The sequence below is a fragment of the Saccopteryx bilineata genome, chromosome 1, assembly GCF_036850765.1.
Source record: "Saccopteryx bilineata isolate mSacBil1 chromosome 1, mSacBil1_pri_phased_curated, whole genome shotgun sequence".
Lineage (NCBI taxonomy): Eukaryota > Metazoa > Chordata > Mammalia > Chiroptera > Emballonuridae > Saccopteryx > Saccopteryx bilineata.
This window is the reverse complement of record NC_089490.1, coordinates 262,308,495-262,333,746: the sequence shown is the minus strand read 5'-3', so window position 1 is coordinate 262,333,746 and position 25,252 is coordinate 262,308,495. Positions and strand designations below refer to the sequence as shown.

At 45.9% G+C, this 25,252-nt stretch overlaps 1 protein-coding gene and 1 non-coding gene across 10 annotated transcripts in view; both read left to right on the top strand.

Annotated features, from left to right (window-relative positions):
• Window positions 1-24,614, top strand: part of MAST4 (microtubule associated serine/threonine kinase family member 4) — a 627,450-nt gene extending 602,836 nt beyond the window's left edge. For 6 of the 9 annotated variants that reach the window (XM_066241988.1, XM_066241987.1, XM_066242019.1 and 3 more), the window contains 5 exons: window positions 6,920-7,149; window positions 7,934-8,056; window positions 16,340-16,476; window positions 18,425-18,606; window positions 18,920-24,614. In XM_066241988.1, coding sequence (XP_066098085.1) covers window positions 6,920-7,149; window positions 7,934-8,056; window positions 16,340-16,476; window positions 18,425-18,606; window positions 18,920-22,815 — 4,568 coding nt within the window. In that variant the 3' untranslated portion in view covers window positions 22,816-24,614. Of the gene's footprint in view, window positions 1-4,383; window positions 4,585-6,919; window positions 7,150-7,933; window positions 8,057-16,339; window positions 16,477-18,424; window positions 18,607-18,919 lie in introns of all 9 variants that reach the window. The other 3 variants (XM_066242046.1, XM_066242037.1, XM_066242056.1) reach the window with 1 other exon arrangement.
• Window positions 1,344-1,500, top strand: LOC136321425 (U1 spliceosomal RNA). Its single transcript, XR_010728674.1, has one exon. It is a non-coding gene; the product is annotated as a U1 spliceosomal RNA (small nuclear RNA).
• Window positions 24,615-25,252: the final 638 nt, after the last annotated feature.

The window sequence follows — 25,252 nt, the reverse complement described above, 5'->3', positions numbered from 1 at the left end:
ACACGAAGGGAACATGCTCTCTGTTGTTGCCGCGAAGGCCTGTCTCGTGGTGGGTGCCTCTAACTCAAAGTTAGGAGTAAGGGACGGTATCGAATAGTCCAGTGGTCCAAATTACCCTAAAAAATGTCTTGCATCACCTGTAAGGTATAGCAAAAGCCACCTTTTCCTCTTGCATTGAAATAGATGGTAGAAATGGAGTTAGTTTTTTGTTAAGGGGACAAACTGAGCAACGTACGTCTCCACACCAGAATCTCAGTGGGTGAGGCAGTGTGCTTACAGCTGTGAGATTCATGGATGTCTCCTGTGCATCTGGGATGGAGAGTGGGGAGGTCAGTCAGAAGTACCGACACAGTTCAGGTTGGTATTTTATGTGCATATGAAACTACTCTGCTGCAGACAAAAGTTACCTTCCCGATCTCGGAGTAATTGGAGTAAGAAATTCCTGAGACCACTTGGACTCTTTGAGAGGCAGCCAGGGGCTTGTGCCTTCTCTGTGGGAACACTTCATAATGTTACTTTTGCATGAAGTACTATCCTGACAACAGAAACAGTGTCTTCGTGGTAAATGCTTAATACATCATAGGTAACTTGCTGGTCCTCATCACATAATCAAACTTTCACTTCCTTCAGAGTGAGCCCATAAGGTGCATTTAAAATGGCATTTGGTTTATCAAAGTTTTATGCACAGCTCATCCTTCTACGAAGCAATGTACATTTATGCTTTTCTAAACAAATAAAACATGAAAATGACTTATGGTTGCTATAATAAATGTTTTCATTAAGTCATATTCAATGTTATATTGATAACCATGAGTATTCCAAGATTTTTTCATGAAAAAATGTTAAACTCACTGAATATTCATAGAGTAAATTTCTTTTTAAAAAATCATTTTAAGCTCTGGCTGGTTGGCTCTGTTGTAGAGTGTCAACCCAGGGTGTGGATGTCCCAGGTTTGATTCCCATTGACGGCACACAGGAGAAATGACCATCTGCTTCTCCTCTCCTCCCCCTCCTCTCTCTCTCTCTCTCTCTCTCTCTCTCTCTCTCTCTCTCTCTCTTTCTTCCTCTTCCTCTCCCTCAGCCATGGCTCAACTGATTCGAGCATGTTGGCCCTGGGCACTAAGGATGGCTCTGTGGAGCCTCTACCTCAGAAGCTATAAAAATAGCTCTGTTGCGAGCATCAGCCCCAGATGAGCAGAGTATCGGACCCACATGGGGTTTGCTGGGTAGGCCCTGGGGCACATGCAGGAGTCTATATTCTGTCCTCTCACTTAAATTACAAAAAAGGAAAAAATCATTTTAAGAAAATAAATTTCATAGGCTGGTTTTATACTAGCCTCATTAAAAAGAGCAGGGGAGACATCACTATCACAAAGGTGGTTTTCCCAGGACGAGACTTATCCATTACACTCCAATATGCTGACCTTTTTGATTTTCCCAAATGTGGGAAACTTGACTGCATAATTCATGGTAGTGGGGACTTTATTCACACTCTCTCCTGGGGTGGGGTGGGGGGTGACAGGGTGAAAGTTTGGTTCTAGGAAGGAGACTTGACTTGGGTAAACATACAATGCAATATATACATTGTGATGTATTACAGAACTGCACACCTGAACCCTATAATTTTATTAACCAATGTCACCCCACTAAATTCAGTAAAAAAGTGAAAACAAATAGATTCTATAGAGGAGTTTCATATGTACTTATAGTTTATCATGGGGAAAACATTGTTACGTGTGGTTTTTTCTCTCCCTTCACCTCAGTTCTGTTTCCATTAGAATAATTCCACTTGTCCTGACTCTAAAATGCAAAAAGAATAGGAGTGTAGAAATAGTGTAGAAACGGCATGGTAATCTAGGACCCTGGACCATTTTTCGTCCATCTTGGTAATCAAATCAAATGTAGCTAACTCAGTATTTTATATTTCCAGTTACTAAGTTTATTTTAGTTTAGTTTCTTCATTTATTTTCTTACTCTGAATAGAGTATTTTTACCTCCACTTAAAATTTATTCTTAACATGGTAAATTGTTGATGATCTCTTAGTCTCTTTACCTTACTATCAGAAAGGTAGGAGGTAAGGGGAGGGGAATGGTGTCTAATATTTGATAGATGACTTTCATAATTAAAAAAAAATCTGCCTAGGTCCTGCCATGCATTTTGATTAACAGATTCAAACCACCTTTCTCTCTGGCTCCCCTTACACTCACTAAAAATAATCAAAGACCTTGGGGGCTGCACGGAGTCGAGAGATGAGCTGATTTGCTCATAGCCAAGGGTAATTAGGGAATCTGAGAGCCGTGACTGCAGTAAAATTAAATTTGTTGATTTTTATCTTGCTCTGCCATCAAAAAGAAAGAACCCTTGACATTTCTAGAACATTAAGGTGATATTATCCACCGTTGGCAGAAAAGAAGCTCACGCTTGCAAACAGTGCCGTGACCTGGGATGGGGGAGGCGAGAGGGGAGACGGGTGGAACGCCGTGTTCTCACGCCAGGTGTCGGGGTCCCAGTGCTACACCTGGTTCTCTTCCTCTCGTGACCTCCTAGCACTTGAAAGAAGGGAAAAGTAAAAGTCATGGTGTCTTAGGTGTAGTGCTCAATCGCATCCAACAAATTATTCATTGTAAAGAGATTCGGCTTTTCATTTTTTACTTGTCAGTGATCTTATCCAGACCAAATTAGAAAGGAGAAGGGGGGGGGGGTTGTAGCTTACACAGAAGTAAGCTAAAGGTTTCGGAGGTGAGATGTTTGACTTGTGAATCAGTTTTTACCAAGCCCTTCAGCAATAGATTTCTTTATTTAGAGTGAATAGAATAGATGTACTGTTAAGTGAGATTGAGATTGGCGTAGAGAAAGGTTGTTGATACTTGCCTTAAAACTGTCTTCCTTTGTAGGTCCGATGGGTGTAGATGGAAGTCCATGGATCTTTCCTGTCCCCGTAGCACAATAGAAGGGCACGAACTGGGCTGTGCCCAAGCCTACTCTCCCAAAGCACAGGCTTCCCTTAGCTTGGACCCCCTTCTAGAGTCTGTGCCACTTCCTGTGAACTAGGGCCAGACTCCAGCTGTGCAGTCGAGCAGTGCTTATGTAGCAGTGTGACAGAGATGTTCGTTGGGTCTAATTAAGCCTAACTCTTTCCATGGCAAAGAATGTCGTATGGTCAGCACTTTAAAATGTGCTGGCTGGTCTTTCAAAAGATCATTTATAATGGTATTAAATTCTCTGTATGGATTATATATCTTGAGGTGATGATAGTGTACATGATTTATTAAAGCAGAGGCTTATAATATAGCATTTAGAAGTAAAAATAAAATAAGCATTTTTTTTTCCTGAAAGAACAGAGATGTATTATCAGTGATTTTAAAAAGAAAGAAGAAAGACCCTGATAGCCTGTGGAGGAACAGCAGTGGATCCCAGAAGGGAGGCCGTCCAGCTTCTCTCTGGGGGACTCAGCATGTCTCCCTGCCCGAGAACTATCTTCCTCGGGGTATGTGCAGTCCCCGGACCCACATTTCTGCATTCTTTTAGGTGGTTATATTCTCTTCTGATCCTCTGCTGAAGGAGGTCCTTATTTTTATAACTAAGAATAACTCTTTCAGTGTACATTAAAAGTTAATAAAATTTAAAATAAGAAACGGCTGGCTTAGAGGGGAAAGGGTCTTTTTCCCACTGGTCTAGTAACTGTAGGGCAGATCAACAGATACAACACACCATCTAGATTAAAAGCTGGGAAGGTGTAGTGAGCCATTGAGTAATGGAACCCGTGATATCCTTTATCTTGTCCTATGAGATGTACAAGGAGCTTAGAGTGAAAGGTGTGAGACGTCAAAGGAGGCACGTCAGGGACTTTTCCGTAAGTTATGTGCCTAAGCCAAGTGAGAGGTGTGTATTAGAAAGAGGGGAGGATGTAACACAAACTGAAGTCCACATGAAGTAATTAAATGATGCTCATATATCAAAAACCATTATGAACAGCATTCCTAGCGATGGCCATAGTTATCAGAGGATAGCAGACAGTAGGCGGTCATGGAGTTCATAAGGTGATATTTGCTTCATAGCATGGTGGAGTTGGGGGAGGAGTTGTCTCTACATGGGTTATAAACTACAGATTCTAGAAAGTCCGTCATCGATTGAAAATCAGCAGACTCAGTATGCAAGTAGAATGAAACCTGAATTGACCCCTCTGTCTGTCATCTTTCCTTCTCCACGTCACCTTCTCAGACCAGTCATGTGTTTTGATGTTTGCTGACACCGTCTGGATCAAGAACCACGTTGGGAGTATGTCTCCCAGTGTTTGTCCTTCCTTCTCTCTCTTCCCCTCTTTCCCCACCTCTCCTATCCCAGATTTTCTTGAACGTGTTTATCCCTTCTTCTTTGTACAGTTGGCAGTTTTTCAGAGCACTTGGATCAGATAAATGGACGGAGCGAGTGTGTGGACAGTACAGATAATTCCTCAAAGCCATCCAGCGAACCCGCTTCTCACATGGCTCGTCAGCGCTTAGAAAGCACAGAAAAAAAGAAAATCTCGGGGAAAGTCACAAAGTCCCTTTCTGCCAGTGCTCTGTCCCTCATGATCCCAGGAGGTAGAGAGACGTCTGCTCGCATGAACCTGTGTGATATGTGCATGTGGCTTCCCCTGCCCCAGTTTGGAATGCTGATGGAAGAGCAAGATTGTCTGAGCAATAAGGAAGGGGTCCCCGCCCAGCCCTCCAGAGCTCCTCCCCACAGCCCCCCGAGCTCCTGGAGAGCTCGTGTGCCTCGCTGCTTCCCGCATCCTTCCGAATCAGGAGATGGGGCAGCCTTTCTTCCCACAAAGCCTTGTTTCTTTTATTTGTTGTCTTTCCTTTTCTTTTCTCCCCCTTCCAAGTTAAGTCATCAAGTTCCCTCCTGAAGAATTTTCTCTCCTACATGGTACATCATTTATATACTTTACAGAACTGTTTATAGCAACTGTGTTGGAAAACTAAGTATAGTTTTTCTCATGTAATTAATGAGGAAGTAGACACAGAAAACATACGTTTTTATTTCTGGGGATGCAGAAACTCACAGACAGCACTGAAGTTATAAGTTTCCCCAGCCCTGTCTGTTGAGCTATGCTTCCTCCTACTGGTAGTCAAATAGTTTTCTGCCCTGTATTAGGAAACAGGGCTTGGTTATAGTTTCGTTGAGTTGCAGTATTTTTCTATCAACCTGATTTTGCCTCTAGTAATCACTGAGTCCAGTGATTTTGCTGGCAGAGATGAAATATACACACTAGGGGTGGTGGTGACTTATCACTCAAGTGACAGCAGTAGAGTAGAAGTGACAATTGAATTATATTACAGATGGCTTGCATGTGGAAGAATCCAGACCATGTATAAAAGAGATTGTTTACATTTTTTGAAATTCAAATTTGTGCAGAAAAAAACTGGGTATCAACAAATGCTCATTTGGGGGTTGCGCTCACTCTATTCTGTTCTCTGGGAGGCATCCCATTTAGCACCATAAAGCGAACACCCGTCTCCCTAGTTTGGGCAGCTACTCACACCCAAGGGCCATGGCCGCAGTGCAGTGCAGTCAGGAAGGCGGGAGTGACCTGGTCCAGTCCACTTTTGGAAGCTGGTGATAAAGCCCATATCTTGGTAAAGTAGGGCAGTCACTCAGCTTGGGACGATAAGGGAAACAAACTGTCATGAAGTAAAGGATCCAGGCCTGGGCTGTCCGCAGTCTGGGCCTGTGTATCCGCCCCGTCTTCTTTCCACTTGCATGTGTTGAAGTCCCTTGCCCACCAGTGTATGTCTTTCCATCTGCCCTCTTCGTTAGACGGAAGGTAGCCAGCCAAAGAGCACCGAGATGCCACATGACATCAGGGAGTGCGGGGGCGTGGATAGTGACACAGCAGCTCATTGTTCTACTCGGGACAGACCTAAGAATTGGAACAAACGAGGGTAGATACTTCCAGCGCACTGTGGCCGCTGGCTGCTGACCACACCGGCGAGTCTTCGGAGCGCTGGCAGTTTGTAGCCTGGCTCCGACTGAGCTCACCATTAAACCTCAGTCTCTCTTGTAGATTCTTCTTTTCTCAGACACATAGCATGCAGTTTCACATGACCAGTGAAAATCTGTTTAGATTCACATAGCTGGAACATTGATACAAACTATAAATTAGAAGATGTTTGCTTTTAAAACAAGGAAAACAGAGTAGAATCAGTGTTTTGGAATGTGAACTGAATTCCTCTTAACATTTCTCTATTTCTCCTGCATTGTCTTCTCAGAAACCTTACTAAAATGCAGGTGATATATGAAGAGAATCACTTATAACCATAGTGATGAGGGATTCTTTTATAAAGAAGTTGCCATTTTAGTGCTTTTTAGATCCAGGTTTGTTTGTTTTTTTTAATCAGTAGTAGTTTAATAATACTGTAAAGAGCAGCTGATAAATTAAAACTTTCTTTCCTGGTCATCGGTGTTTGGAAAGGACCCTGTTAAAGTGGTTTAGGGCAAGATTTGGAGCCTAAGAATCTTTCACTCTGTCCACAGTGTTCTCTATGGGGTGCACTTGAAATTCATGCATTTTGATTTACTTCTTTAATTAAAATAAAATGCATTAAACAATATCACAGCGAGAGAGGAGTTAAGTTTTGCATGTGTTTTAATTAGCATAAAGAACTAAGAAATTATAACTTTAGGTTATTAAATGAAAGCTAGTTGAAATAGAGACACTTTCGAAATTCCCTTGACAGGCTTCTGTGTTGAAACCCATACTACTTACCAATAGAAATATTTTTACATTATTTCTTCTATATTTTTCTATTAGAAACCAATGAATTTGTTTGCAGCCCTGCTCCCAACCCCAGCAGGGCTGACACGGGGTGTCTTGGCTGCATGCATGTTTGTGTAGGCCCTGATCAGTGTGCGTGACTGGCTTCTCTGTTGCAGATATGTTTGCTGTTTCCCCCCTGGGGAGTCCAATGTCTCCCCACTCCCTGTCCTCGGACCCTTCCTCGTCACGGGATTCCTCTCCCAGCCGAGATTCTTCAGCGGCCTCCGCCAGCCCCCACCAGCCCATCGTCATCCATAGCTCAGGGAAGAACTACGGTTTCACCATCCGAGCCATCCGGGTGTACGTGGGAGACAGTGACATCTATACAGTGCACCACATCGTCTGGGTAAGGCCAGCAATCGCTCCTCCTCGTCCCTCTTCACTCCCAGCCAGACTGGGGAATAGATGGGTTGGCTGAGACAGAGCCAACGGCAAATGTGTGTTCTCTGCAGCTGGCATTTGTTCACCTGTCCCATTTCCTTTAGCGCTCATTCCTTTTACCTATATGGTACAACGGAACTTAGCAAAAATGGATCTTTTCTCATAGTCTGTCCAGTTCTCACATTTGATTGTCCGGTCTTTGTACCAAGCTGATAGAGTCAAAGACAGTCCTATATCCATCCTTTTTTTTTATTATTCTTTATTTTTAAAGGCAAAAAAAAAAAACCCTACTTTTTCAAATCACCTGTATTTTTTTTTTAAGGAACCATAGGAATGCTCCTGTTTTAGGATGATGACAGTAGAACTATACTGCTCACAAAAATTAGGGAATATTTCAAAATGAATATGCAACGATAAAAAAAAGCATTTGATTTTTTTTTATTAAACAAGAACATCAGAAAAGCAAATGACAAGTCAAAGAAAGTTTGATTATGCAAATGATATGCAAAACCAACTTTTATTTCATTGGTGAAGATGCACTATACAAAAGGCTGAAAGTACCGGAGTATCTGCACAATCCCTGCTCCCCTAATTTTTGTGAGCAGCGTAGTAACCATGCCTTTTTGATTTCCTCTTAGGAGCTTAGAATCATTTGCTAATTGACTCAGAATAGTCTGCCACTAGAAACAGTAGGCATTCGGGTTGTCATTTGTTTGCTTACAAATGTATCCTCTCCTCTTGGACTGTAGAATGTAGAAGAAGGAAGTCCAGCCTGCCAGGCAGGCCTGAAGGCCGGGGATCTGATCACACACATCAATGGAGAACCAGTCCATGGACTTGTCCACACAGAAGTAATAGAGCTCTTGCTAAAGGTATTGCCTTTTACATGTTATAGCCATATAGAGGAGGCAGGCAGTCGGAGGACCTGGGACCATGTATTCTATAACTGAGTTCTAGAACTCATCTCTGGGATACCCCTGCACACACCGTCTTATCACTGAGAATGTATTCGGTTGTCCCACTTTTCATGTTAAGGAGAAAAATATGAATTCTCTGGTTCTATATCATGAAAAACATACTCTTATACGTGCATAATCACTTCCTAATTTAACTTGGCTTCTTATCTGAGTTACAGATAATAGGAGTTCTCTTTGTTTTATGTGTGTCACATAGGAAAATCTGGAAATCCGCTAAAGTTGATTTTCTTTAGGAACATTTGGAAGGTTTTTTTTTCTTTTTATTCAGTGAGAGAAGGAGAAGCAGAGAGACAGACTCCCACATGCACCCCAACTAGGATCCACCTGGTAAGCCCACCAGGAGGCAGTGTTCTGCCCATCTGAGGCATTGCTCTGTTGCAACAGAGCTATGCTTAATGCCTGAAGCAGAGGCCTGGAGTCATCCTCTGCACCCAGGGCCAACTCGCTCCAGTTGAGCCATGGCTGCAGGAGGGGGAAAAAGAGAGAGAGAAAGGGAGAGAAGGGTATAGGGGAGGGGTGGAGAAGCAGAAGGGCACTTCTCCTGTGTGCCCTGACTGGTAATCAGACCTGGGGCATCCACACTGTACCACTGAGCCAACGGGCCAGGGCCACATTCAGGAGGTTTTATTCCAGTATAGTAGAAGACAAAGTGGTATTAAATTGTGGCGTCTGACCTGGAAGTTTAGCCTGAGAGTTGGATTTCCTTGGAATGACAGAATTGTGAATATAAACACATATACTCTAAGTTATATAAATAGGTGGTAATGGAAGAAGGGCTTCTGGCAATCATTAGGCCTCCCCCCATACACACACACAAATGACTTTGAATAGAGACCAATTTCTATTTAGAACTAAGCGGAACAAAGCCTGCGGGTAAGAAGAGCACAGGGAGCCCGAAAGGAGTGCAGAGGGGACATCTTCCGTGGATCCTTTGCTTTTTGAGTTACTTGCTTTGCCAACTGCTGGCTCTAGAATATAAAGTTGTAGCTCCAAATATAGATCTGATTAAAACAAATAAAGTTGAATTAGTTTGATATTACATTTTTTTTTAGAAAGTAGACTAGTTTTTCTGTGATTAGAGACTAGTTTCTCTAGTTGTAGGATTGTTTTACAGATCAACAGGTTTTTGGATGGCCTCTTGCTTCGTGAGCATTGTAAGAACCTAGCAGGCATGAAGGTATGAATCAGAGCTTCAGATAATCTGAGGCCTATTGACAGAGCATAGACGTCTAAATAACGTGCACTCAGACCATTTCCAGAACACTGCATGAGGCAGGTACCATAGTAGAAGTTAGTAATGGGATTTAAGACACAATCCTTGCCCTCAAGAATTGTGGAACATGCAGAGCATGTGTAAACACATAAAATGTAACTAAGTGAATTATTCAGGGCTCTAGCAGAAGGAGGAATTTCATACTTTTGGAGAAAACATTCTTGTGAGTAGGACGAGGCATCACAGGGAAATGACCTGTAACTGGAACTTGAAAGGAAATGAGGAATGCAGGAGGTGCCCCAGGGAAGTGGGTGTGTAAAGCCTTTCAAAAGTGAGCTCAGTTAGGTGACCATTTCCCTTCCTTCTCTGCCGTCCCCCCAGGCCGCACAAGAGAATCTTCAAAAGATTCTGAGTCTGGCCTTGGTTCCAAGAGTAGTAATAGCATATGTGCTCAGAGGTCCATTGTGAAATAGATTGTATAAAAGTTATTGCCATTGATTATTTCACAGCATTAATGAGATTTTGGTCTTGAGCTCAGGTCCAACACAGGCTCAGAGCTGGATTTGCTGTCATCTACGCTCACATGGTATTCCTCTAATGCCAGCCAGCTTTCTCACAAATATATGCTATCGATCACCAGAGGGATAGGAGTGAATGCCTGGAGAACACTGCAGAGCCACAGGCAGTGCTAGAAATCAGCTGTGGTCATGCTGAACACAGCCAATCTGACAGCAGCCCTGCAGGAGAGATGCAGAATTACAATGAAAACTTCCCACGTAATCCCCACATTTAGCCAGATTCTGGTATATAAGTGGGTACTCAATAAAATGTTCATGGAATTGAGGTGAACTCTGGGGTTGTGGTTTGCTTGCTGTCCAAAAGTTATCATGGGAGGAGCCAAGTACCACACAACTACTTTTGTCGTGACTTGACTCCTAACCTGTTGTATATGCCTTTCAGTTTGGTAAATAAAAGCCGTAAGGTGCATGGAGGCAGTTCACCCTTTTGCAATATGGCTAATGAGCAGAAATGTGCTGCTTCTGGTACCTACCTGGATCTAGTTTCATTCACCATCTATCTGACAATGCTCTCTGCCCAGCTGGCCTGGAACAACCCTCTCTGAGTGTCCAAGCAGTGGGAGACAGAGAAGGACTGCTGAGTTTGAGATCCCTTAGCTGTGAAAGTCCCTCAGGATGACCTCAGAACTCCCCAAGACAAAATTCAAGGAAAGATACAAAGATGAGTGTGTCTGACTAGTTGCTTCTCCCACAGTGCCAATCCTGAGTTCTAGGGTGCCCTGTTGTGGGCTCACAGATAGACCCTTTGTAAGGGGTCAGGGAAGGTTTGGGGGGCAAGGGAGGGGAATTTGTCCCTATGTCTACAATATCCAGTATATGAGCCATCCCAGTGGACGAGGGACCGCAAAGGTGGGCCGACAGAGGTGCTGTTTGTCCTTGAGTTTTTCTAGGAGCTCACTTTGACCCTTTGTTTTAATAATATGTCTGTGTTTTGATAGGTGAGCTTCTCTTAGTTGTCATCAATCCTGCTCGATCTTTTCTGTACCTTGGCATCAGTAATTAAAGGAAGGTCAGGGGGATTTTTACATGGTTACATGGGTTGGCCCTCTTCATTCTTTATAACCGCATTCTGTTCTATGCAGTGTAGCGTCTGCCACAGCATATCGTTATATCATTTTATATTTCCACTCTTAAAATCATTAGAAATAATAAACCGAATTATGTAGCTTTAGAAAATACGTGTTTATTTTGCTGAGACGTAATTTTTCATTTTCATCATTTATTTTATGAAATATTCTGATATGATTCTGAATCTCAATACTTTTCTTCCTGATTCTGTGACATTTGAATATACATTTCTCCTAGCGGTCTCTGGCAAGGTCTCTTGGCAGAATCACACGATCCCACTGATCACACAATTGCATTTGTATCATCTGGTTACAGAGTGCTTTCATTCCTGCATCTAGTCGATGTGTGTCTCTGAAATCGTGTAGACATGCTATACTGGAGATCCATTGGCACCCTCTGGAGCCGTGGCGTGCTCTGTCACAGATCCAAGCAGAAGATCCTGCCTATTGCTCATAAAGGAAGCACTCAAGAAGAGTAACCAGTGTAACGAAACAAAGAGGATACAAGGGATTTAATTACCTTCCCAGTGAACTGTGTAATTGTGCAGCTTTCTTCCAAGTTCACACAGCGATCCTCTACAGAGTGTGGAGTGACTGGTACCAACGCTGGGCTCCTTTGTGCCGTCACTGGCGGGACATCAGGACGGTAGCTGTGTTTGGTGTTCTTGGATGCTGTCTGCATGATGTTTATATTTACAAGCTTCTTTACAAAATCTCATGGCACCCTTAGAAAAAGGAGGGAGAGCCATCACGTAAGGCTGCATGTAAATATTTAGAAATACATTATAATATTTATCATTTGGATTGTGAACATAGCATATTCCATGTTTGTTTCACAGCTTCCCTATAATGCTGGATGGAGACCATATTGACCCAGTCTTGGCCCCTGCTCACATGATAGCCTACCTGGCTAAACCTCTCTAATCCAGGAAAGTCTACACAGCCAGGTTGCTTTCTTGAGATAACATTAGTTTAAATCCCCAATGCATAAGACAAGACAAGCCCTAAAACTTCATCAGTCCCTGCTTCAAAATTTTTATTTCCATGAACTCTGGAACCTCTGAATACTGAAGTGGGGACCGTCAAGATAACCTCATTATTACCATCCTCACATCACTGCTGAGCCCCTGAAATGTGCAGAGTATTGCACTAAGTCCTGCAAGGGTCCCACCAAAAATGCCACATAAGACTGACAGGAAGTGGAGGATGCTTTACATAAATAAGCTCAGGTAATCCTCACACCCTGGGAGGTAACGGCTATGAATAAAAGAGCCCTCATTTTATAGATGAAGAGATTGAAGCCTAGAGGTCAGCCAAGCAGCCCGCGCTTATCCGCTAGGAAGGAGCAGAAGAGGATTTGCACCCCTGCAGGTCCACTTTCAAGTGTTCCACCAGCATGTTCCCACATTCGGTTCTCCAGTTGCCGGTAACTTACCATCTGATGCCACGGGGAAAGGCAGTGGCAATTCCAGGCTACAACCAGTGTGTTAAACGTAAAGAATAAACTGTACCTGTGGCCCCAGTTCTGAAGGAGCGATGGCCTTCCACCAGGGTGTACAGGCGTGAGGAGTTAGGGGTCACCCGTACAGGACGATGAAGGCTGGTATTTCGTATGGGAAGGAGAGGCAGGGCAGTCTAGGCAAAGCAAAGGGAGTGCATAGAAACACGGGGGCAAGAGAGCGCCAAGTGCCTGGGGTGCACAAGTAAACCGTGTGGCTGGAGCCTGGGCTCAGAAAAGGGATGGACTGTGCTAGCTGGCTGGGGCTGGATGGTGGAGGGCGTGAATTAGGGCAAGGGCACAGCTACGCAGGGAGGTCGCCATTCCCCATGTGCATTCTACAGAGAAAGAAATGCGGAAAAAGTCTAGTTCAAGAGATACTCCAGGCCAACAGATAACTAAATGGGGAGCCAGATTGAAAGAAGAGATTGGATAGACCGACTTCTGCTACTGTGTTCAGTTCAGCCAGCTGAAAATAATTTCCCTCCCACTGTGCACTAATCACACAAATAGTTTAAAGTAAAAGAGAGCTAACTGAACGTTTAACAGTCTGCTGGCCCCATTTTTTGTTATTTTTAAACCAGGACCACAGAACCTCTCTGGTAGGAGGTTGCTCGTTCTCCAAAGGAATGTATTGAACATGAGCTGTGTGTAAGCAGCTCTCCCTGTGGCTGATGGATCCACCAGGGGGCAGGCTTGCCATTTCTCACCTGTTCACGAAGTCATCTTTCCGGCACTTACATTTTCAGTCATTAGTGTTTCTAACCAGATATTGCTACTTGGCATCTTCCGTGTCTGTATTTCCCCTTAGGGACACTACCTCTTCCTGTAGTTCCCTAAGTCTAGCTGCCTGTCCTCTGGAACAGCCATATGTAGCAACAAGGAAGAGAAAACCAGGATTGGTTTTACAGGCCAAGGGGCCGTTTCTACAGAGTCCAGTGATGTCCTGTGATCTAGCATTCCTGGTTGTAACTATTTTCTGACACCTGTTCAGCATTCATATTTATTTTATAAAATGTTTGTGATCTTTTTATGTCTTCTTAATGTCTTCTTGACAGTCTGATGCCCTGTTTGTTCCTCCTGTCAATCAGTGCCTGGTTCTCTCACCTCCACTTTCCCTCAAGTTGGGAATGAGAGAGGCGGTGGGGGCAGGGCAGACAGGTTTGGGCTCTTCCACTGGGTGCTGTGACCCCAGGAAGGAAGAATCGCCACGTCCCTGAATCTGTTTTCCTTGTTTAGAATGCAAGGAAGGGTAACAATCCCTTCCCATCTCCCAGGGTAAAAAAACAAAACAAAACAAAAAAAAAACCCTCTCATGACCTGGTTGTAAAAATAAAGTGAAAGAATGTATGAGAAAAATACTCTAATATTCATAATGTGCTTTTAAAGTACCAGGTAGTGTTGTTATCCTTTCCTAGGTAAAGATATAAAAGTCAGCGTTGATTCTGTGAGAAAAGGGTAGATTGGATTCGGACTCAGGAAGCTCACGTGGCGGAACACCCCAGTGGTCAGTGTGGCCCTGTGTGTCCGCTCTGTGTGTGAGTGCGGAAGGGGCTGACAGCCTCAGTGAAGGGTGTGCTCCAGCTCCCACTTTGTTGCCTTTTTCCTTCAGCTAAGGCGTAGGAGAAACTACTTAGTGTGGTTCCACTGGATTTGTGGAGAGAAGAAAGGCCCAATTCCAAACAACCTTCGTTGGTAGGCTTTTCATACTTACAAGAATTTCCCATTTAACTCTAAACAGAATGTCAGTCTCTATTATCAAATTGAAGTATATTTTTAAAGTTCTGGCATTTGCATATAGAACATATAATTTACCCTTTTATAATGAAAAGTAGTTTTTATCTCTTGTTCAAGGTCATATCCATTTTTCTAACTTATTTTTGTAATCATGACATTAGAGATGAGATTATAGATTCTTAAATAGATATAGAATTCTAAAATTAATAATAAAATACTAAGCTTTTTACATACTAAATTAAATGTAAGAGAGGAACAAATCATTCCTAAAAAAAATACAAATGACCATATTCAATGAGACAGCATTCAACCTGTTAATTGTCAAAGAATAAAATTAAAACTTGGTATAACTTGTATCTATAAAGTTGGTAGTTTGTTTAATGTTAATATTCAGTTCTGACAAGCCTGTGGTAAGATAGGTACCCATGTGCTGCTGGCAGGAACGTGAACTGGCGTAAACTTTCTGGGAAAGAGTGTATCAGTTGTACTGAGAGTCTTGAAAAAGCTCAGATAGACCCTTTGATTCAACACATGGAGTCTTAATGACCTAATCTAAGGAAAATGTCAGAGGTCAAGACATGATATATAGAGAAGGATATTTATTTCAACCCTTATAAGAATTAAAAAGTAGAAAACAGTAGCAGTAGAGGAGTTAAATTTTGATAACACCCTTCTCATGGAATACGTATTATAATACAGCTAATTAACATAGGTTTTTAAAGAATATTCAATGACGAAGGGAAAGTTTTTCAAAATTATAAAATGTGAAATGAAAAGACAACATAAAATTAAATATTAGATCCATTTAAGATTAATGTTATTTATGTAGTATGCCTATACACACATGCATAGTGTGCACGGGCCTGGAAATAGGCCTGCAGGCAACGTACTGAAATCCCACCATTGTTCGTTGGGCGGTTGGCTTCTGACAACTGTGAATTTTTTTATCTATACTTCACTATTTTCTTCTTATAAAGGCGTTGGTTACCACCCGGGTTGGGGGACGGACGGAGTACACGTGAACGTTAGAGCAGACGCTCCCTGTTGTTCCAGTGCCCTGCCCCCTCAGGCTCACCGCCCCCTTGCTTGGTACCACCGAGGGCTGAACTGCTAGGTGTCCTCCCGACAGTGGCTTTCTAGAAGGCCCTTCTCGTTATACTTCTCATCTTCCCAAGGTAGTCAGGGCCATTTGTGACTTTGAGAGGACATGTTTCTCCCTGGTTATTAAGAAGTGTAAGAACGGGTCATTGATGCCAGAACGAAGGGGATCAGTCTCGCCCCAGCCCTCGGCTCCGCCGGCCTGTCTTCAGACTCCCTTCTCCAGTCCGTCCCCGAGGCCTGCCCGGCAAGGCCCTGTCCCTGGACTGAGCGAGAGACGCAGGAAACCACTGGAATTACCTGACCACGCGTGACCTGGTTGGAGAGAGGCTGTTTCACAGTCACTTGGCATAAACTTCCTAGCCTGGCAAGCTGACAGGTTTTATGGTGATAGGAAAGGAACCTTTTAAAATAATGAAAAATAAAAGTCTTATTCAATTTTGTGACTCTTTGATTTCTAGGTCAAAGGAAAAACACAAAAATGAGAAAAAAAGAAACATAAATCAACCAAGGCGACAGCCCCTGGGCACATTATTTATACTTAATCCATATGGATGAAGCTGTTATTTATAGAGCCTCCCCATGTGTCCCTCTGCTGCTGAAGGCGTCACCGGCTCGCTCCTGTGTGTGGTCCTCAGAGGGGCCCCCTGGGAGACAGGGAGACAGGCCTGGCTCTGCTGTTAGCACAGGAAGTGGGGCCGAGGGAGGAGAGCCGCCCGCTCAGGGCCCAGAGCTCGATTGGAACTCAGATCTGTGGAGCCCGGAGCCTACCCTCTTAGGGAAACCTTCCATTTTGCCTCCTTCCAGTTTGTATTCTCCTAGGGCTTCACTGCTTAAAGGGTTATTTAGAAACGGAAGTCCTTTTATGTACATGTATAGATGTATGTCCTTATGTGTCTTTGTCTTCAACTCTCCTATCTCTGTTCTGATCTTGTTTCATTACAGCATTTCCCTTTAATACCAGCTCTTTTTTTTTTCCTTTAATAGAGTGGGAATAAGGTGTCAATCACTACTACCCCGTTTGAAAACACATCAATCAAAACGGGACCAGCCAGGAGAAACAGCTATAAGAGCCGGATGGTGAGGCGGAGCAAGAAATCTAAGAAGAAAGAAAGTCTAGAAAGGTTGGTTATAGCAGTATTTTTTGAGAATTTAGTGGACTCATGTTGGAAGAAAAGTTACTCCCTACTGAATTTAAATGCTTATATATGAGAGATTTTATGCTAAGGTTAACATATATTTATACATGAAAGTTCATCCTCACAATGGCATTATTTAGCACTTACATAGCTACTTTGTAGAAGAATTTGGGTTGCTTTATCTTCTGTGCAAGAACTGTGAAAAGTCCTTTGGTGTTTCTTAAGCCTCTAGACCTCATTTCATTTGAGTTAGATTTGAGGAATTGGACCTTCAAGCAGTTTTTAATGTTAAATCACATTTAATAATGTCCTTTATGCTATCTAAAAACAGTTGGTGTTTTTTTAAATGCCAGACATTTTGAAATAACTATATCTTAAAAGCATCCGCACAAGCCTGGAAATAAAGGCTTTGCCTGTTCTTTATCTGGGAGGCACCGTGCCTGTCTCTCTCGGCTCGGTGCGGGACCCCGGCAGGATGCAGTACGTTTCTGGTGGGGACTTTTCCCGCCTGGCAGCTGTCGAATGTGCTCCCTACATGGTGCTCCACACCTGCCCTTTACCCACTTGAATCTGATGTGTCTGACCATAGTAAGAGGATTTTTGATGATAGAAATGTAGAAAAATAAGCAAATGGAAAAGGAATACTGATCAACTCCAGGAAAGACAAAGTTAGACAAGAAAAAAAAATAGAATTGTGCTTTCTTTCCATAGCCCAGCTATGAACAATATTTATAACATAAAGAGAAAACACCAGCCTTTTTTTTTTTTTCTTAACCAAATTTTTTTGTTTAGCTTCATTGGGAGGAATGGAAAAGGGGACGTGTGTTGGGTCAGAAGGTGGAAAGGGTCGAATAAGAGCTTAGTTCTCATCTTCTGTGGTAGGACATCAATAGATAATTTCTGAAACTGAAAAACTAAAAAGTAATGTAAGCACATTACTTAGCAGAAGGCAGGCAGATGGGAGAAGAAATACTCCCTTTCTCTGGAGAGTTGGAGAGGGGAGGCAGAGAGAGGAGCTGTTATTTTTCATTATAACTTTATGAAACTGACTTTTTAACCCAAGTGCATTTATTACTTTTATTAAAATTATACACACACACAGGCACACACAACATAAACTCTGAAATTCTTTTTTTTTCTTTTTTTTTATGTGTGCTTTATATTTTGTTTGTGCTGTGAGTCATGTAGAACACACTGTTTCAAGGGGTAGCTGTGTTTAAACTTTTGCCTAAGCCCCCTCCCCAGGGGTGGGTCAGGTTTGCATAATGGTGAAGGAACTGTGTGCAGCTTCCTGCACGGCTAAGCAATCTGACGCTGTGCCTTGTGCTGTAAATGGTGCTTTGGGGCATAAATACACACTTGCTTCTGCTGTAGCACGGTGCCCTGCTGATAGGATAAGCTTCAGTTCACCTTTCTCGACGTTTCTATGTGACTGTACAGCCTGCATTGTCATTAGAAATACTCCAGAGCCCACAATGGAATGAGCACAGCAGACAGCCCCTCTCAGAGAAAGCCTCTGCCCAGTGCGCTACCATTAAAGAATTCGGTATCGGAGACGGTTTTCCCTCCAGAGCGTTCTTGTGTATTATCTCTTAATGAAACTGGCAGTATCTGGGGGTGAATAGGCAGGAGCTTTCAGGCAAAGAGCACTCTCCTCATAAACGACAAATAAATGAATATACACTGAATATACTTTATATACTTTATTATCCCAGCTCTTCTTAAAGTGTTTGGAGTTAAGAGAGCTTCCACTGTGTGCTTTCTTTCTCAGTCATAAAACTATTTTTAATGTACAAGTGGGACCCTGCACTTTGATTGGATCTGCCCTCATGTCACCCACCGTGTCTGGCGCAGGGTGTGTACGGGTACTGTGGGGAGGCGGGAGCCGCTCTGAACACAGAATCTGATCCATGTGCTCTCGTTCTCGCTCTAGGAGGAGATCCCTTTTCAAAAAACTAGCGAAGCAGCCCTCTCCTTTACTCCACACCAGCCGAAGTTTCTCCTGCCTGAACCGATCGCTGTCGTCTGGGGAGAGCCTCCCGGGGTCCCCCACTCACAGCTTGTCTCCTCGGTCTCCCACGCCCAGCTATCGCTCCACCCCTGATTTCCCGTCCGGTGAGTGAGCGGTCAGAATACCAAGGGAGGGTTGAGGACATCAGAGTCACCATGTCAGACCCCTAAGACACGTGAGGGTTATTCTAGCTTGGAGGTCATAAGTTAGGGCTATTGGAGGCATTAAAATAAAAGACAGAAAGTGTTGGGTTAAAACTTCATCTAGGGAGGTTTATCTGAAGAGCATTTGTTTGTTCATTAGAGTTGGGTGCTGAGACATTTGCAGACCTCCACCTGACCTTACCTGCTGGAGCTGGGGGCGGAAAGGGGAGGGGAAGGTGGCCGGTGCTCACTGTGTTCTGTTTTCCGCCCCCAGGTACTAACTCCTCCCAGAGCAGCTCCCCAAGTTCTAGTGCCCCCAATTCCCCAGCGGGGTCAGGACACATCCGGCCCAGCACTCTTCATGGTCTGGCCCCCAAACTCAGCGGCCAGCGATACCGGTCTGGAAGGCGCAAGTCAGCCGGCAACATCCCGCTCTCCCCACTGGCCCGGACGCCCTCTCCAACTCCACAGCCTACCTCCCCGCAGCGATCTCCGTCACCTCTGTTGGGACACTCACTTGGCAATTCCAAGATCACTCAAGCCTTTCCCAGCAAAATGCACTCCCCGCCCACCATCGTCAGACACATCGTGAGGCCCAAGAGTGCGGAGCCCCCTCGGTCCCCACTGCTCAAGCGCGTGCAGTCGGAGGAGAAGCTCTCTCCCTCCTACGGCAGTGACAAGAAGCACCTGTGCTCCCGCAAACACAGCCTGGAGGTGACCCAGGAGGAGGTGCAGCGGGAGCAGTCTCAGCGGGAAGTGGTCTTGCAGAGCCTGGAGGAGAATGCGTGCGACGCGCCGGCCCTCAGCCGGGCCAGGCCCGTGGAGCAGGGCTGCCTGAAGCGCCCCGTCTCCCGGAAGCTGGGCAGGCAGGAGTCTGTGGATGACCTGGACCGAGGAAAGCTGAAGGCCAAGGTGGTGGTGAAGAAGCCAGACGGCTTCCCAGAGAAACGAGAATCGCACCAGAAATCCCATGGACTTGGTAGTGATTTGGAAAACCACTCTACTCTGAGGCTAGAAGAGAGAGAGAAGAAAATATATCCAAAGGCTTTAGAAAGGTCAAGTCATTTTGAAAACAAAGCAGCTACTCAGGAGACACAGTCCCTGGGCAGCCTGCTGAAGGATGCTCTTCACAAGCAGGCCAGCGTGCGGGCCAGCGAGGATGTGACCACAGACGGCGTGGCCGCTAGCTATGGCCAGGCCCCCGGAGACCATAGCCAGGGCGCCTGTGATTTCAAACGAGGCTCTGCTCCCAGCACCCTTCAGGACGGTCTCTGTCACTCCACTGACAGGCCCGCCTCTGGGAAGGGTGACAGTGTGGAAAAGGCTCCCCAGACCAAGGACTGTGTCCGATGTGAGAAGTTAGACAGCAAGCTGGCCAACATCGATTACCTCCGAAAGAAAATGTCACTTGATGACAAAGATGACAACCTCTGTCCTGTGCTCAAGCCCAAGATGGCATCTGGTGCCCATGAGGGCCTGCCAGGGAACCCAGTCCGGCCCCTGGGGGGGCTGCAGGAGGCCCCCCCAGCCTCAGAGAGCCGAGTGTTCAGCAGCAGCACCCATGCAGCTCCGATGAGCGCTGTGTCTTTCGCTCCTCTCAAGACCTTGGCTGGCCGGGTAGATGGCGGAGCGGAGAAGCCGGGTAGCGTTGCTCCTGAGTCACCTGTCCGGAAAAGCCCCTCCGAGTATAAGCTGGAAGGTAGGTCTGTGTCATGCCTGAAGCCAATTGAGGGCACTTTGGACATTGCTCTCCTGTCTGGACCTCAGGCCTCCAAGACCGAGCTGCCCTCCCCAGAACCTGCACAGAGCCCCAGCCCGGGCAGTGCCATGGGGCCCTCTGTGCCACCTGCTCTTCCCAGCAGTGAGGGGAAGAAGAATGACACTGCTACTCAGAGGGAGCCTTCCCCTGCTGGCTTCAAGATGAATAAATCCTACCTGCTTGAACCTTGGGTCCCGCCACCCAGCTGGGGTCTCCAGAATTCACCAGCATCTCCCCTCCCCAACCCAGAGCTAAAGCAGGACTGCAGAGTTCCCCATGCCACCAGGAGCCCAGCGACAGTCACAGAAAACAGCCCCCAGTGGAGAGAGGGCGGCCCCAGCAAGCACCAAGATCCCAGCCCTGACACTAAATCCCTGCCCTTCCTGGGGCAGAGCCTGCACAGCACCAACCTGGCCAGGTCACGTTGCCCACTCCCATCTGAAGGTGTCCCCTCGAGAGAAAAGCTGAGTGGGAAGGAGTCATCGGAACGAGGCCCTTCCACAGCCAGAATTGAACCGTCTGCTGCAAGGGCTGATGTCTACAGAGACCCCTCTATGGAACTATGTTCCCCAGAAGCTGCTAAGACCAGTGACAACTCCAAAACTCTCCCCTCCGTGGGAAGGACCCACCCAGATCTCCACACACAGACCCAGGTTGTGGAGAAAGCCTGGGGGCCTGGTGGGAAAACAAACCACAGAAACGGCCGTGATGAGGCAAGGCCACTGACCAGAGAGGACTCCTCTCTGCAGCTGGGGGAGGCTGCCTGTGAGAGGGAGCTGGGCAAGTGCAGGGGGGCCATGGAGCCCAAGTCAGAAGCCCCTCCTGCCAGGCGGTCCCTGCAGCCACCCGAGAGTGGGAAGAGTGAAAAGTTCGTCAGTTTCCCTTCTTTGCAGAAAGACGGCCCCAAGGAACCAGAAAGGAAAGAACAGCTACAACAGTGTCTTGGCAATGGCTCTCAGCCCCCACTGATCACCAAAGAGCTGCCCAGCCTGGCTGCATGGCAGCACTGTGGCTCACCCAGCCACGCTTCAGGCAGAGAGCTGGGGAGCAGGGCCTGCGCTGTGGAGGCCGGCCTGGGCCCCCAGGACCCACCCAAGACCGCTGCTATGCACAGTGAAAGCAGCAGCCACAAGCCCAAGTCTGGCCCTGACCCGAGCCCTCCAAAGTCCAAGCATCCAGACAGGCCCCTCTCCTCCCAGAAGCCGAGCGTAGGGGGTGCAGTGGTCAGAGAGCCTGGCACACAGCCCCCTGGCGGCCCTGGCCGAGAAGGGAAGGGCAGCACTAAGGGCATGTTGGATGCATTCCCTGCCCTCCCAGGCTCCCAGAACACAGCCAGCAATGTGATTGGCCAGGGAGGAAGTGGGCCCTCAGTCCCACTGCCCCCCAGAGGGGGCTCCCCGGACACCAAGCTGAAGCCTGCCAATGGTGGGCGTGCCCCAGAGATGCTGGAGAAGCCCATGCACCTGCCACGGCCAGGACACCCAGGGGTTAGTGAATCTGTAGACCAGAAACTTCCCACTGTCAGCGAAAAGCTAAACCTGTCTCCAAAGCACCCCAAACCATGCACTGTGAAAGATGGCCCCCCACCGTGCAGACAGACAGACAAGAGCCCTCATCCACTGGCCGCCACCGCAGACAGGAAGTCTGAAGGGAAAAAATGCACGGAAGCACTTTACGTTCCGACAGACAGCGGAAAGCCGGAGGCCAGCCTGTCCCTGGCACAGGCTGAGGCCAGGCTGAAAGGCGCAGAGAGGCCGGCCGGCGTCCTGGGGAAGGGCTTGCCGGAGGCCAAGGGGAAAGGGCTGGGGCCGCAGAAGCCACCCACCGAGGCAGGCAAGCCCAGCGGCATGAGGCGGTCACCCTCGGCCATCGGGCAGAGTTCTTTTCGGTCCACTGCCCTCCCAGAGAAGTCTCTGAGCTACTCCTCCAGCTTTCCCGAAACCAGACCGGGAGCTCGAGAGGCCTCTACAGCCAGCAGCGATCCCTCTTCGGCCAAGGCCAACGGGGCCGCCGCCGAGCCCGCAGCCCCCAGCCACAGGGACCCCAGGAAACCCCTGCCCGTGGGGAACGGCAGAGCCCAAATGACAAAAAGTGACTCTTTGCCGTCCTTCCGGAGCTCCACCATCACTCCGGAGTCACACCACCCCAGCCCAGGCGCGGCGGGGGCCACTGGCCCCCGGGACAGGGCGCTCTCGGTCACTGCGGCCGGAGGAGAGAGCAAAGGGAAGGAGCCGGCCCCGGCCCTGGCCCCGCAGCCCAGGAAACAGCCTGTGGGCAGAGAGCCGACCAAGCCGTGCCCTGCACCCAGCCCCGACCGCCCCGTCACCCTCTCTTCAGAGAAGGACTTTGTGGTCCGGCAGAGGCGGGGGAAAGAGAGTGTGCGGAGCAGCCCTCACAAAAAGGCCTCCTAAGGGGGCAGGCCCCAGGCGGCACCGGGAGACCCGACCGGAGGGTGTGGCTGAGTCTTAACCATCTTTCCAAACCAGCACTGTGGGAACATCGCTGGGCAGAGCCTGGAGCCTCACTGAGGATGGGGAGAGAGAAAGAAAAGATGGAAAGAAAGAGGGGACCTTCTTCCAAATGCCTTCCCAATTGTAACCGGTAAAACTGTTACCAGATAGTGTTTGTACAAGGAAAAATAAATTCCTTTACAGGTGAGGGTTGTTTGTGAAAAAGATTTTCTCTGTAAATATCTGGTAATGTGTTTGTTTTGGGATGTAGAGTCTATATCTTGCTGCTGATTTGCGTCATTTACTACATACAGCTTTTAAAAAAACAAAATACGATTTTTGCTTCATCACTTACCATAATGTAGTCATGAAGCAAAAATGATTACAAATGGATGTATGTGGAAGTAGAGCGACACTCACACTCGTGTACATACACATCGCCCACGTGTCTTGGTCTGTGTGTGGTTCAAGAGACTATTTCAAGGCTACATTTTTCTAAGTTAAAACATCCCCAGTAGAGATAAAGATGCAAGAAAGCCCTAAACAGTAGACGGTGAGTTTTTACATGTATTTTTAACCAGAGATTTTGATAGTACTGTACGGCTACCTATGTTTCCAGATCTAAAGCAAGAACTACTCGTAAGTGCTGCATCTAGAATCCTCCTCCAGTAGGAATGGCCAGAACAAAACAGAGCGAGCCAAGTTCACTTCGTGGCCATCCTAATGGACATCTCGATCCCGGGTCTACCTGTGCGGAAGGCCAGCTGTCCTTGTCTGTGGGGGTGTGTGTCAGGTCTTCACCCTAGGTAGAGCAGGGGCTCTAAAAATATACTTCGTCTTTATTTCTGTTCTCCTGCTCCCCCCCCCTTCTTTTCCTGCTCTTAAACTCAGGCCTTTATGCTGTGAGTCGCTAGCTGAAGAAGCACACATTTTGTAGTCCTGCACCAGCCCTGCGCTTGACTAGAAAGGAATATTACTGGCCGCACACCAGTCCACTAGTGCTTAGGTTGAGTCATAAGCATCAGGCTTTGGAAGAGGTTTTACATTTGCTTTTCTGAGGGAAGGGAGGGGGCGGGTGGATTTTGGCATCACAGCATATATATTAAGGAATAATCAGGATATCAGTTACCTTTGAATACATAGCTGGGGCCTTATGTTGTAGATGAAGCTTGCTGTTTTTAGCAAGTTCCTGGGTTTCACATTCATTTCTGATGCATCCAGTAGCTCCATACATTTCATAAGGTGATCTCTTCCTTTGTATGCAAAAAAGAAATACTGTATCAATAAAGAGCAGCATTTTTGTAACAAAAAAAGACCTGTTTGGAGCTATTTGGTGCTTGAATGTGACTGTCCTTTTTACTTTTGCTAAGCCTTATTTAAATTTTGTATACCATGGAATATGTAGAATTTGTCTAATCATTTTAGAGCTGAAAGGATATTTTTTGTTGTTTGTTTTTTTTGTTGCAGTTTTCCTGGTGGATTGTTTTGTATTGTGAGATGGCACTTGCTGACATTAAGTACTAAGGCACTAAATACTAAGGGAAAATTCACACAGATAAGTATTTATAAGATGCTTGGGATCCATAGCAGGAATTTTTGTTCTGTTTTGTAAAAGGGGGAAAAAATTACCAATGAATATTAACCCAGCACCCACACCACCTTGGGGTTGTCTTAGTATAGTTAAGCTATCAAATTCTTCATCCAAGCACAGCATAATCCTATAACCCTGTGGATTGTAAATCATTTAGCAAGGCTGTAAACTCTGCTCCAAAAACGAAGGTGTAATTTAACTCACCCCTTGGTTGTCCTTCATTGTAACATGAGTTGGCGAGGGCAAAAGGAAATTAATTAAATAAATAAACAGGAAAAGTCTCCCCCCTGGCCCCTAACTTTTTTTCTCATGTAGTTTTAGCCATTCCACATAACTACATTATGAAGTTGTACAAGAAGCAAATATTTCACAGGAACTGAAATGGCTTTCAAAAGTGGTCTCAACATTTATAATTCGTGTCTGTGTTAGGCAGTTGTCATAACCCAGTGCTTCTGCACTCAGACATCAGCAGGTCTGTCGGGGACGCAGTTCATGGTTTACAGCCTTGGGTTTTAAACTGTCCCGTTTCCTTTAAAGCACAACTAGGTGCTTGTTTACAAATGATATATTTATGTACATTTTGTATAGTGTATTATCATTTTTGCCAAATATGTTTTTTTGCATTTTGGATGAGTAAAGAGTACTTAAGGTTGCATTCATGTGATCCCTGTTCGTTGTTGTGAACCTCTCCCGTCGGCTGGTAGACGTTCTCCTGTGTTCTCTTCGGTCGGTCTCCTGTGATTGTAAGGTGTGCTCCTCGGTAGTACTCCCAGCGGTAGATTTACCAGCTTCAAGTTTGTTAGGATC